Below are 12,232 nucleotides of genomic sequence, written 5' to 3'. Positions count from 1 at the left end.
AACATAATTGTTTGTATATAATTTCGTAATAATAACAACAATAATGATAATTGTTATTTGTTTATATTATTGAGATTTCTAAATTTGTATTTTGTTATATCATAATTTAGATAGCACACAGATCACAGGTACATACTTTTAATTATTCAATTTTATAATAATCAATATTGTTGTCGTCAGTCAACTGTCAACGTCATTTCCATCGTCGACGTCAGTCAGAATTTATTGCCGCTTGTCACGTGCTGCTCAATTGTCCTTTATTTACGTCTCCGTGGAAAATTCGAAATATCTATCGAGATGTTGCCGCAAGATAATGCCGTGGCCGGCCACCTGTTGCTGCGTTACTAATATTTTCATTGTCCGTCATTTTTACCTCAAATTTCTGAACGAAGTGCAACACTTAACACAGAACACTCCTCTTTTCAATCTTAATAGACTCGTCGCCCACGGTTTGACCGTTGCACCTGTTTTCCGATTTCATCAAATCGAAAATGGCTTGCTTCGGATTCGACCGTGACGCGCCTGAAGTGCCTGGACAAACCCGTGTCAGGGGGTGTACGGACATAGTATGGTTGTGCGCATTTTTGGTTCTCTGGTGTCTAATGGTAGGTAGCTAAAAAATTGATTTTATTACTATGAACAAAAGTTTGGCAAGCTCATGATTTTCTTAAACTGATTTAAGTTAATATTTATCAATAAGAAAATGTTAAAAGTTAAAAGTTGATTTAATGTTTGGTTAATTTTTATTAAGTTAAATACATTTTTTTTTTTTATTAAAACCTCTAGTTAACTTCATTTTTTTACCAACTCAAAAATAAATACTTTTAATGCAGTATTTCTATAGTTTTTCATTGAAGCTTAGCTTTTTGATATGAAAATGAAATTGTTTGAAATGTAATAAAATAAAATAAATTAACCTAACGTAAAAATTGGATTGTTTGATTTCATGTTCATTAAAAAACAAATAAGTTAAGTGGGTAGTTAAATTAATGGAAACCCAAAGTAACTAGTTCAATTAAAAGTTAAGAAGTAAACTCCTTATGGCATCACTTTACCTAAAATTCAACTGGCCTTCTAATTAAATAGTATATCTATAAAAAAAAAAAACATACTTACCTATATAATAAATTCTATAATTTGAAGTTGTATCGTACATCTATTTATTCTAACATAATTTTTACTCATTATATTGTAAACTTCTAATAGATTGTAAATATATTCTTTTATATTAATAATAATAATAGTAAAAAACCATAAACTTTTTAACTCATTAATAGTCAGTCTTACTCAACATCTATTAAATATTAATTGTGTTATTTCCTAATTTCATTTAATCTTTTAGATATTTATAGCTGTATTTGCTTTTATTTACGGCGACCCCCTGCGTTTGATTAACGGCCATGACAGTTTTGGTAACACTTGCGGTTCTTCTGGTAATTCCAAAATGGGCAAATTCTCCAACTTGGATACTACAGATAAAAAGTAAACTTTAAAATATTATCTTCAATTGATTGATATGTACTCAATGTATACAATTTCTGTTGGCTCTTAGGTTCCTATTTTATTTAGATCCAGTCAACATTGAACATAGTATGCAAATATGTGTTAAACAATGTCCAGATAGTAATTTATTAGATTTGGAAGATCTTCAGAATTTTTATAATCGAACTGAATCATTACTTTGCAGGTAATCCTCTTTAAATTCATTGTTTATTTATAGTTATAATTGTATTATTTTTATGTGCTATTTATAATAGTGTTTTTAATATAATTATAGCTATAATTTTGATTTGAATAATTTCACTGCTGATGAAGCGCTTCACAAGTCTACTATTATCTCTACATCTTTAGGGCCTTGTCCCCCATTTCCAGTTTACAAAAGCCATCATGTGTTGAATAGATGTGTTCCTGAAGAATTAAACAATCAAACATTGCCTCTAATTTATAATATTTACAGTATGATGAATGATTGGGATTTCACAGAAGAAATATTGAATGATTTATATAAAACTTGGCCTCAAATGTTGTATTTCACAATATTAGCTTTTGGTAAGTATACTATGCAATTTTTAGATATTTGTTGTTGTTGTAAACTTAGGTAAATTAATGTTTTAAAAATAATGGTACCCAAAATAATTTGAACAAATTAAATATTAGTTTAATAGTCTGTCCTTTCATCTACTGGCTTCAGCTTCAAAACTCTTTGTTGAAGGTAGAACCCCCCAAATGTTTATAAATATAGTATAAATTATACCTTAATTGATAAACTTCAAATCGATTTAACATTATAATTAAGCATTAATTGTATTTAATTCTTACAACAGTATTGTAAAAATCCTATGTAATTTTACCTAAAATTAAATTTAAAAAAAAAAAAAAAAAACAAACTGCAATAATATTATTCTTAATATTTAAATTATTTTAATGAAATATTTCTTGTTTTGTTTATAGTATTGACGTTCATCATTATCTTACTGATTCATTTACTTACAAAAATTGTAGCCTATATTTTATTGATTGGTGTCAGCTTGATGGTTCTAGGTAATATTTAGTTATTTGATTACTTTAAAGTGTTTACTATGAAAACATTAATAATTATGTTATATAATTTGAATTTTTTAGTAAATGTGTTTTTACTTTGGTGGGAATATTTTACTTTGAAAAGGCGTCTAGACAACACTATTGAGGCACAAACATTAAGTGCTGATGCTTGCAATGAACACACTTTTCTAATACTTTCTATTATTTTTTCATTATTTTCGGTAAATTAAATTATTTTGTTTAAGACTTTATTGTTTCTAATTTATATCTTAAATTATAGGTTATTATACTTTTGTTGGTTTTGGCTATGCGCAAGCGATTAAATTTTTTGTCCACTTTGTTTCACGAGTCCGCTGATTGTCTGTCTAAACTTCCAGCCTTATATTGGCAACCTATGTGTACATTCTCTGTGCTGCTTGGCTTGTATGCATTTTGGACTGCTGTAATCCTTCATTTAGCCACAGCAAGTAAGTTTTATTAATGTTTTGTTTAGCTATAGTTATTTTAAGACAAGTAAATTATTTCAGATTATCCTGGTACTAGATCACTGAAATTAGTAACTGATTTTGTTGAGCAAAACATGACATCCAATGGTTCATTGATTTTGGAAGAGACGGAGAAACATTTTTTGCCATTCATCAATGGTGTGTTTTATTTTTTATAATATAATATAATATGTATATATACATATGCCATTGATTATTTATCAGTTATTATCATTGTTTTTCAGCTGTAGAATTTAAAGATGCTACTTGGGTACGTTATATGTGGTGGGTATATTTAATTGGCCTAATATGGTCATCTGAATTTATATTAGCATGTCAACATATGATTATTTCTGGAGCAGTAGCAAAATGGTATTTCACCAAGTGCGTAATTTACAAATGAAATTTTTTGATTTATTGATTTAACAGAACTTATTTTATTTTTCAGTGGAAAACATAAAAAATCGGTTGTCCTTTCTTCAATTTATAATCTGGCATTCTATCATTTGGGTTCTATAGCTCTTGGATCTCTGTTAATTATTTTATTTAAAATTCCCAGGCTTATATTGACGACATGCCATTCTAAGTAATTTAAAAATATTCAATGCTTGTACACTGCAATTTTATTTAATGGAATAAATTAAACCTTTTCAGGAGTAGTTCAACAAAAACAGATAACCATTGTATAAAAAAGACATGCACTTGTTGTACATATTCCTTTGACAATTTTTTCAAGTATATCAATCATAATGCATATACCATAGTATCAATGGAAGGCATAGGATTTTGTTTATCTGCTTCAAGGGTATATTATTAAAGTTTTTATTAAATAAATACAATGAAAAATGTTAAATAATTCTTTTTGTTTTCAGGCTTGGAATGTTATTGTTGGTAACGCTTTGAGATTGAGTTCCATAAACAGTATTGGTGACTTCATATTATTCCTAGCCAAGTGTTTGGTCACTCTGATTATTGGTTCTTTGGCATTGTTCACTTTACGATCAAATTCAGAATTACATTTTCATGCTATACCGATCATCATTATATGTTTATTTACGTTTTTTGTTGCTCACTGTGTCATTTCATTACATGAGGTAACATTATATAACAATTTGGTTTATTCAACTGTTGTACATTGTCTTTTTACAATTAGAATAATAAACCTTTATATTTAACTATATTATAATTAATATAGCCAAATATAAAAATATTAATATGTAATTACATTAAAATGTAATTTCATAGTGAATTATATTTTAAATATATTTAAGGTAATTTTATTGTTTTCATTTAACAGGTTGTAATCGATACATTATTTTTGTGTGTATGTGAAGATAAAAATATTAATGGAGAAATGTGGCACAAGAGTCCAATAATAAAACTATCTAAGTCTAAAAAGCCCATTGTTAAAAATTCTACTAAGACACAAATCATAAAAACTAACACATGAGGTTGTTTATAGTATTTATAGCTAATAATTGTTTTAAAAATACTTATTTTATGTTAACTGACTTTTAATATTATATAATATATGTATATATATATATATATATATATATTTATTATTTATTTATTTACTTACATTAAGTTGCTTACTATTCTAAAAAGCACAGTGCAATCTATACGTCCTTAAAAAAAGTTGTTAATGCATTTAAACATATATTATGATACTTTTAGGATAGACCATTATATATTTGTTGAAACTTGAAATTTTATTTTATAGTACTTATGTATTTAGACCATTACCAGTTTGCACGAACAATTGATATATTTAATGGTTCAATAAAATGTAATTGACCAATAATTAGCCACTAATTCGTGTTTGAGGGACCATTAATTCATTATTGATTCATTGTATGCTTGTATGAAATGGGACAATGTTTATAAATATTTATTTATATGTTATTGAATATTTTTATGTTTTAATTGATTCATACAATTTTTATTTTGATGGAATATGTATATTTTATTTAAATAACAATTGTCAATACAATGAAAATAATTGGCAATAATTTGTGGATGGTGGAAATAATATTATACTATTAATGTGTATTTGTATGATTATTTTTAAGATGTACTTAATAAGCTTGTTGAAAACTAATACAAGAACATAATTTATCATAACTATTGTTTAAACTTTTAAAGAAAAATTATTTTAATTTTATAATCTGTATTATACATATAATTGAAAGTATGGCTGTATCAAATAAGTGAATTATTAAATTATGTTATTAAATAAAACCTGCTCTCTTATAGTAAGGAGTCTACTAACTATTTCCTGGTATAGTATACAGCATACTAAGTTCACTGCTTATACGAGGAAATATGCAAGCTTTATTAATTTTATTAGTTTGACTATTTTTTATTTATAAATCACTAATATGTTTGACTGAGGGCTTATCTTGATTAGTCAACTTTTAGCAGGGAATAATTAAATCTGATTTATTAAATGCATTTTGATATGACAGAAATTGTTGTTAATTTTTATTAATAACTTTTTTTTAATTTTTGAAAATGTTCCAAATATAGTATTTATTAATTTTTATACATAAATTGTATCCTTATTTTATTTTTTTAATAATGTTATTAAATTTAAATTTTTGAAAAACGTTTATTTTTTTATTTGTAAGGATGATAATGATTTTTTTGTTTAGGAATCATTATTTTTATAGATGTACCATGTACTTACAAGTAAACTATAAATTTAATGGCAAACTGTAAACTACACTCATTATATCACCAGTGGTTCCTGGTAAAGTCTATATAAATTTAAAATAATTATTATCAAATTTTACTCCAACTCAAATAAATTTAGTAATGAAATAAATAATGCAAGTACTCACTTTAGAAATATAGAATATTCTTTAATAAATGCTTCAACTTAGTACACATGTCAAAACAATTATAAATACCTACTAGTATTCTTAAACAATTTGGGATAAAAATCTTTGTATTCAAGGCGATTAATCTATTTAGAATACTTGAAAGTTGAAATCAATAAAAATAAATTCCATAACATCATGCACTTAACCTATACTTAAAAAATCGTACTCGTTTATGTTTATAGCTAAGTATGAATCTTATTAGATAGGTATATTACAACTTAATTAAAACTCCTTAACACAAACTATGATTTTAGGGGAGTTGTAAATCTTTTTAATATATTTCTGTGCTGATTGTTAATTTTTTAAAAATAAATAGTATTATTCTTGAGATATAGTTAGCATATAACCCGTGCATTAATGATTAATGTATTATTTTTTTCTTTGCGGTAAAAAAAAGTTCAGGGTAATAACTATTAGTTATTATTTATTACCAAGTAAAAACCAAAAAGCATAAGTTAAATAACGTGATTCTAGACGTGTTTCACGCCAAATTTTGCGCTTACTGTTTTTTGGTTCTAAAATCTAAATTCGAGTAGTTATTAAAATATTGAATTTTGCTGTATTTTGTATTTTTGTGTTATTTGTAATTTTAATGAGCCGGTTCCCGATAGTGAATAGTAATAAAGTGATAAAGAACATCGTGGTCCGCAATAAATTGATAACAATCAGGCAACTTTCAAATTTTTTTGGAATGGCGGAATAATGATAAGTGTTTATATTTAAATATAATTCTCAATAGACCGGCGTGGGTACTTCTATTACTTCTATCTAATGTATGGTGTTTGTTGTAATATAGAAGTATTGTCTTAAGTTCAACAGCGTATTTTACGTATAAATATTACTTTAGAATCATATAATTATGCGAATTTAGACGACGACGTCAAGTACTCGTGTAATGTTCGCCTGTCGGTTGTTGCGATCTCACCTGAAGCGGCGATGTCGTGCTTATGGACAGTCGCCGGCTTTTAAGAATGACGTGTTGGACAGAATCGTGTACAACTCTGTGCTGCAGAGCAAAAAGACCACGAAGCACTGGGCTAACATGCGAGACAAGTTCAAGAAGCAAAGGCTTGAGGAAATGAAGTGTGACGTCGAGCCTGTGTCATTGCAATACTTGGATGGGTATGTTGCAGCAGACGAAACCGAAGAACACAGAGCTGCAGAAATGTCAATAGATAGACCACATAATTTCCCGTATAGTATTGTTAATAAAATCATTACAGAAAAGTATGTTGGCAAACAGGCAGAAGACAATGAAGACAATGAAGTAAACTATGATTGTTAGTTGACCATCATTATGATGAAATTACTTTTTTCTTGAATTGTTTAGGATGACATTGCCCTATTATAATTTTGTAACATTTCAGATGAGCTGAACGAGTTGATGACAAAAAACTGGATGAGCGATTATGAATGTTACGAAGAGAGAAATCTAGAAGAGGAAAACAGCATTCCTTCATGGACTTCAGAGTATGGTACACCTGACTCATCTCTACAGATCAGTGATATACCGTGTGGTGGCTGTGGAGCATTATTGCATTGTCAAAACTCATCAATACCTGGCTACTTACCAAGCGAGTTGTTTTGCCACTGTGAACCTGAAGATCTCCGAACAATGGTATGTCAACGATGCCATTTCATACAAAAATATAATACAGCTTTATCTGTACAAGTTGACCCTGTCGAATATCCAAAGCTATTGTATCCTATTAAAAAGAAACGAGCATTAATCATTCTAATGGTGGATTTGACAGATTTTCCTTGCAGTATTTGGCCAAATTTAGTGGAGTGTATTGGTATTAATAAGCCAGTAGTTGTTGTAGGCAATAAATTAGATTTGTTACCTGGTGATTTCCCTGGATGGGTTGAACATGTAAAGAAATCATTGGTTCAAAGCATTCCAAAAGAAATCAATGTTAAACATGTAACTGTTGTTAGTGCAAAAACAGGATTTGGCATCGAAGAATTAATTAACAAATTACATTCACTTTGGCTAACTAAAGGTGATGTTTATTTGATTGGATGTACTAATGTTGGAAAATCAACAATGTTTAATACTTTGTTGCAATCAGATTATTGTAAAGTAAAAGCTATAGATTTGGTGCAAAGAGCAACTACATCACCTTGGCCTGGTACTACATTAAATCTACTAAAGGTAAGGTTAAAATTATTGACTTCATTTGTTTGTTTGTTAATTCTATTTATTTAAAAGTTTCCTATAATGCGACCATCTAATTGGAGATTGTATGTGAGGACTCAACGTCTTCAACAAGAAAGAAAAGAAAGAATTTTAGAACAACAACTAGAAGCTGACCAAAGGCGTTCTTCAAAATTAAAAATGAATGATTTGCCTTCAATTATTGGTTAGTAATTTAATTATTTTTGATTTGAATGTATTTTAAAGTTTTCTAATAATTATAATAATTATATTACAGGTCAAATTGGTCTTACTTTTTATAAACCATCAAGTGTAAATGAAACTTCACAACAAAATGAAAAGGATCCATTTACTACTAACGAAATAAAAGTTAACACAAAACGTGTTACTAGTAGTACTTTGGGCTTTGACGAAAATGATCCTCAATTTAAAGGCAGTAAATTTATGTATGATACACCAGGCGTTGTTCATCCAGATCAATCTATCAATTTATTGACTACTGAAGAGCTGATGATGACCTTACCTACCACTGTTGTCAAACCGAGAACATTCAGTTTAAGACCTTTGCAAACACTGTTTGTTGGTGGTCTTGGTAGAATTGACTGTTTGAAGACAGGAGCTAAATTTGTTCGTTTTACTGTCTTTAGCGCTCATACCCTTCCAATAACTGTTTGTAATACAGAAGATGCCAATGAGTTGTATGAGAAACTTCTAGGTACAGATTTATTAGCAGTTCCGTGTGGTAGTATAGAAAGGCTGTCTAAGTGGCCAGGACTGAGTATTTACAAGAACCCAATTCAGTTGACTGGTATAAATGAAAAAACTAGTTGTGCTGATATTGTTTTGTCATCTGCAGGTGAGTAATAATAACTAGGTTTATTGTATATATAAATATATAATGTTAATAGTTGATAATTTTAATCTATAGATATGTATATTCGTATTTCAATAACTTAATTTTTTTTTTAAATGTTTATTAAGTTTTAGTAAGTAAAAGTTATAGTAATTATTGCTTTTTACATTAAAAGTGTATTAAGTTTCTATAATATAAAATATGTTTTAATTTATTTTATGTTAACTTTATTCTATGGTTATTTTTATTTGATGTAGTTTAAAATTAATAATTTATAAATTTTATCAATGGGTGACATTGTGGTAAGATCATTTTTTCTTTTTGCCATCAACAGGTAGAGGACCGTAAATATAAATTTAAATTTGTGTATTTGTTTGCTATATTTCTGATTTTTTATTTTGTTTTAATAACTCTTTATTTTAATTAATTTATCACTATAGTCTATAGCAGGCATGTCAAACATAATATGGCCCTCAGCTCATTTTTTTGTGGTCCGCGACTACCAATATTAATAGGCAAAAAAAAAATAATAAAAAACACTTTCTCTATAAGAATGAACTTATTATATTTAAAAATATTTATTAAAATATAAAGTATATAATATTAATTATTGGTTATATTTTGATGTAGAATCTTAAATTATATATTAAAAGTTGTAATTAAAAATTTAAAGTAATTTTTTTAAATTTTTTTTTTTAATACTCTAAATTCCTAATTACAACGTTTAACATATAATTTTAGTTTTTACAGCAAAATATAACCAATAATTAATATTATATACTATATATTTTAATTAATATTATTTAAAATAACGGATTCATTCTTATAGATTTAGAGTATTTGTATAGATCAGGGGTGGCCACAACGAGGCTCGCGAGCCGCATGCGGTTCTTGAACTAAATTTAGACTAAAATTAATAAATTTAAAATTTGTTTGAATCGTTAAAACGTTAGATAGCATTTTTATTGCCATCGATTTCGTTATCATTACAGTCGTTATTAGGTATAGATTGGCACGGCGGCGGTGCTTTTAGTATGTAATTTTCGACTCCCAAAGTTAAGGTAAGTGGCCACCTCTGGTATAGACTGTTGCATTAAATTGTTTTTAAATTACTAAAATAAAAATTATTTTTGGTTCCATCATAAATGGCAAAAAAGTATATTTCAATAAAAGTAAATTTTTTTAAAAAAATAATAATATTTTTATGAACTTTAAGATATAAATTCTCATGTATTCAGGTTTATTATAGTATCTTACAAGAGTCACTGTTTCACAGAGATATTATTATTAACAACTATATTTGAGATGCATATGTTTCAGTGCTGCTACTCAATGTTTGTGGAATTTATTTCATTGTTTAAATTTAATTATATTTATATTTTTAATATCTTTGTTATTTAATAATAAATTAAGCAAAATAATAATAATTTATGTATATATTCGTTTTAGGATGGGTTGCTGTGACTCCATTTGAAAATGATATATGTGATATACAAGCTTGGACACCTGAAAGTCGAGGTATTTATATTCGTAAACCACCATTATTAAGGTATGCAATTAATGATCGAGGACCAAGAATAAAATTTACTCCAACTTATCATCCTAAGGAGTAAAATTTATTAATGTAATTATTATTATAAAAAAAACTTTGGTATTTACAAAATACTTGTAAAATTATTATCTAGTACATTGTTATATTTTTAATAGAAAACTATTATTTTATTTAATAGTTATTATTTTTGATTAAATTTGATCTATTTTAATCCTACTCTGTAATATTCTTTTTATTCTGATGACTATTCAGTTTAAAAATAAATGTGTACAATTAGTTAATGTTAGCTTGGTTTTTGTGAAGATAAAACTCAATAAAATTGTATTTTTGTTATTTTAATTAATCACATTCATTTATTCTAAGATAAAATTGCATTGTTTCCAAAACCAAGTAACCCAAACATCTTCCTATAAGACTATAATATGTTATAAACAAATGGCTATTTTATGAAAATACAGTTTTATTTCCAATTCATGACTATTTTACAAGTGACAAGTTTATTCCGAGATCAAGGTAAGGTTATTGAGAAAGTGAGAAATACACTTAGTGATAAAAATATCATACCTAAAGATATTATATGTTGTATGAATATATGAATATTTTTATAATGAATTAATGTAAAATTCAATGGTTTTACTTTTTAAGAGTATTTTATCACACTATTTGTCTTCTCTCTCTCTGAGCCTTGCGCTATATAGTAAATTTTTGTTCAGCAGAACCAACCTCGTTAGCCAGCCTTTGTATTAAAGTAAATTTACTTACTTATCATCAAACTTAAAATTAAGAATATTATCTGATATATGTTAGCTGATTTATGATATTGCAATTTTAGATGAGATTAATGAGATATGAGCAGTGGTGGCACAAACTTTTTTAGTGAGAAAAGGTAATTCTAGGTGCACCTATATATTTTATTCGCTCAGTAAGTACTGTTTGTGTGTGGATAGGGAGCACATAATTTAATGCAAATTTATTCTACTATAAATTCTTATTATAATTAAACAAAAATGATTATTTTTAATTTTAAAAATACTGCTTATTGTCTTAAGCAATAAGCATTATAACCGTTTATAATGACATTCAAGGGACTAGTCAAAATTGGTCATAATAACCGATTGTCATTATAACCAAAATGACAAAAATTAAATTAAAAACTCTTTTATATACATGCAATGAACAAAATATTTTATTACAATAACATTTTTAATGTGTTATTATATTATATTTATGTATATAAATCGTAAATTTAATTCATATAGAAAAAAAATAATACCATTTTTTAACATTTAATTATTATGTATTTTAAAATGAAATTTACTGTGTATTAAAAAAATCTGTAATCTTAGTTTGAATTTTATTCGTATAAAAATGCATAAAACAAACAAATGCATTAAAGTTAAAAGTGGTGGAAACTCTAGATCTAGAGTCTAAATTAAATTATACTCCGTAATCTCGCCGATAAATTAGATAAGTTATAATTCCAGCCCTATTTATAATATATATTTTATCAAATAGCCTATAAAGATATACGTTATCAATATACGATATACGTTATTCTACGTATATATAGGTTTTCTTACTTTTTGCTATTAGTGTTTTCGCTGTTAAAATATTTCGCGATTTTTATTTTTGCTGTTTTATTTTCGCGATTTTGACTTTCGCGGTTTTCACATAGACTATGTTATAAGACCTTCGATTAAATTATAAAGTCATTATAGATAAAACCTTTTTCCAATAAAATCAAAAATAAACGTCATA

General features: G+C 26.8%; 2 protein-coding genes across 2 annotated transcripts; both read left to right on the top strand.

Moving 5' to 3' along the window:
- Positions 1-117: 117 nt before the first annotated feature.
- Positions 118-4,530, top strand: LOC112597567 (CTL-like protein 1). The gene is made up of 13 exons (XM_025343675.1): positions 118-605; positions 1,343-1,482; positions 1,553-1,687; positions 1,778-2,049; positions 2,452-2,541; positions 2,623-2,762; positions 2,822-3,008; positions 3,069-3,185; positions 3,272-3,410; positions 3,475-3,612; positions 3,681-3,831; positions 3,899-4,120; positions 4,324-4,530. The coding sequence occupies exons 1-13, from the start codon at positions 492-494 to the stop codon at positions 4,474-4,476; spliced, it is 1,998 nt and encodes a 665-aa protein (XP_025199460.1). The 5' UTR covers positions 118-491; the 3' UTR covers positions 4,477-4,530.
- A 2,081-nt stretch (positions 4,531-6,611) lies between these two features.
- Positions 6,612-10,604, top strand: LOC112597530 (nitric oxide-associated protein 1). Its single transcript, XM_025343610.1, has 5 exons — positions 6,612-7,191; positions 7,279-8,066; positions 8,124-8,274; positions 8,347-8,925; positions 10,372-10,604. The coding sequence occupies exons 1-5, from the start codon at positions 6,807-6,809 to the stop codon at positions 10,533-10,535; spliced, it is 2,067 nt and encodes a 688-aa protein (XP_025199395.1). The 5' UTR covers positions 6,612-6,806; the 3' UTR covers positions 10,536-10,604.
- The last annotated feature ends 1,628 nt before the right edge of the window (positions 10,605-12,232 follow it).

Source organism: Melanaphis sacchari, unplaced genomic scaffold (genome assembly GCF_002803265.2).
Source record: "Melanaphis sacchari strain LSU unplaced genomic scaffold, SCAv2.0 Contig42_pilon_pilon, whole genome shotgun sequence".
Lineage (NCBI taxonomy): Eukaryota > Metazoa > Arthropoda > Insecta > Hemiptera > Aphididae > Melanaphis > Melanaphis sacchari.
Note: the sequence above shows the minus strand (reverse complement) of the source record. Positions and strands in the feature narration are given on the sequence as shown.

Excerpts from the sequence above, each read along its gene's own strand:
- LOC112597567 (XM_025343675.1), top strand. The coding sequence starts at position 492 with ATGGCTTGCTTCGGATTCGACCGTGACGCGCCTGAAGTGCCTGGACAA. Across the intron at positions 2,050-2,451 it reads TTTCACAATATTAGCTTTTG|TATTGACGTTCATCATTATC; the intron begins GTAAGTATACTA and ends TTTTGTTTATAG. Across the intron at positions 4,121-4,323 it reads GTGTCATTTCATTACATGAG|GTTGTAATCGATACATTATT; the intron begins GTAACATTATAT and ends TTCATTTAACAG.
- LOC112597530 (XM_025343610.1), top strand. The coding sequence starts at position 6,807 with ATGTTCGCCTGTCGGTTGTTGCGATCTCACCTGAAGCGGCGATGTCGT. Across the intron at positions 7,192-7,278 it reads CAATGAAGTAAACTATGATT|ATGAGCTGAACGAGTTGATG; the intron begins GTTAGTTGACCA and ends GTAACATTTCAG. Across the intron at positions 8,067-8,123 it reads CTACATTAAATCTACTAAAG|TTTCCTATAATGCGACCATC; the intron begins GTAAGGTTAAAA and ends TTTATTTAAAAG.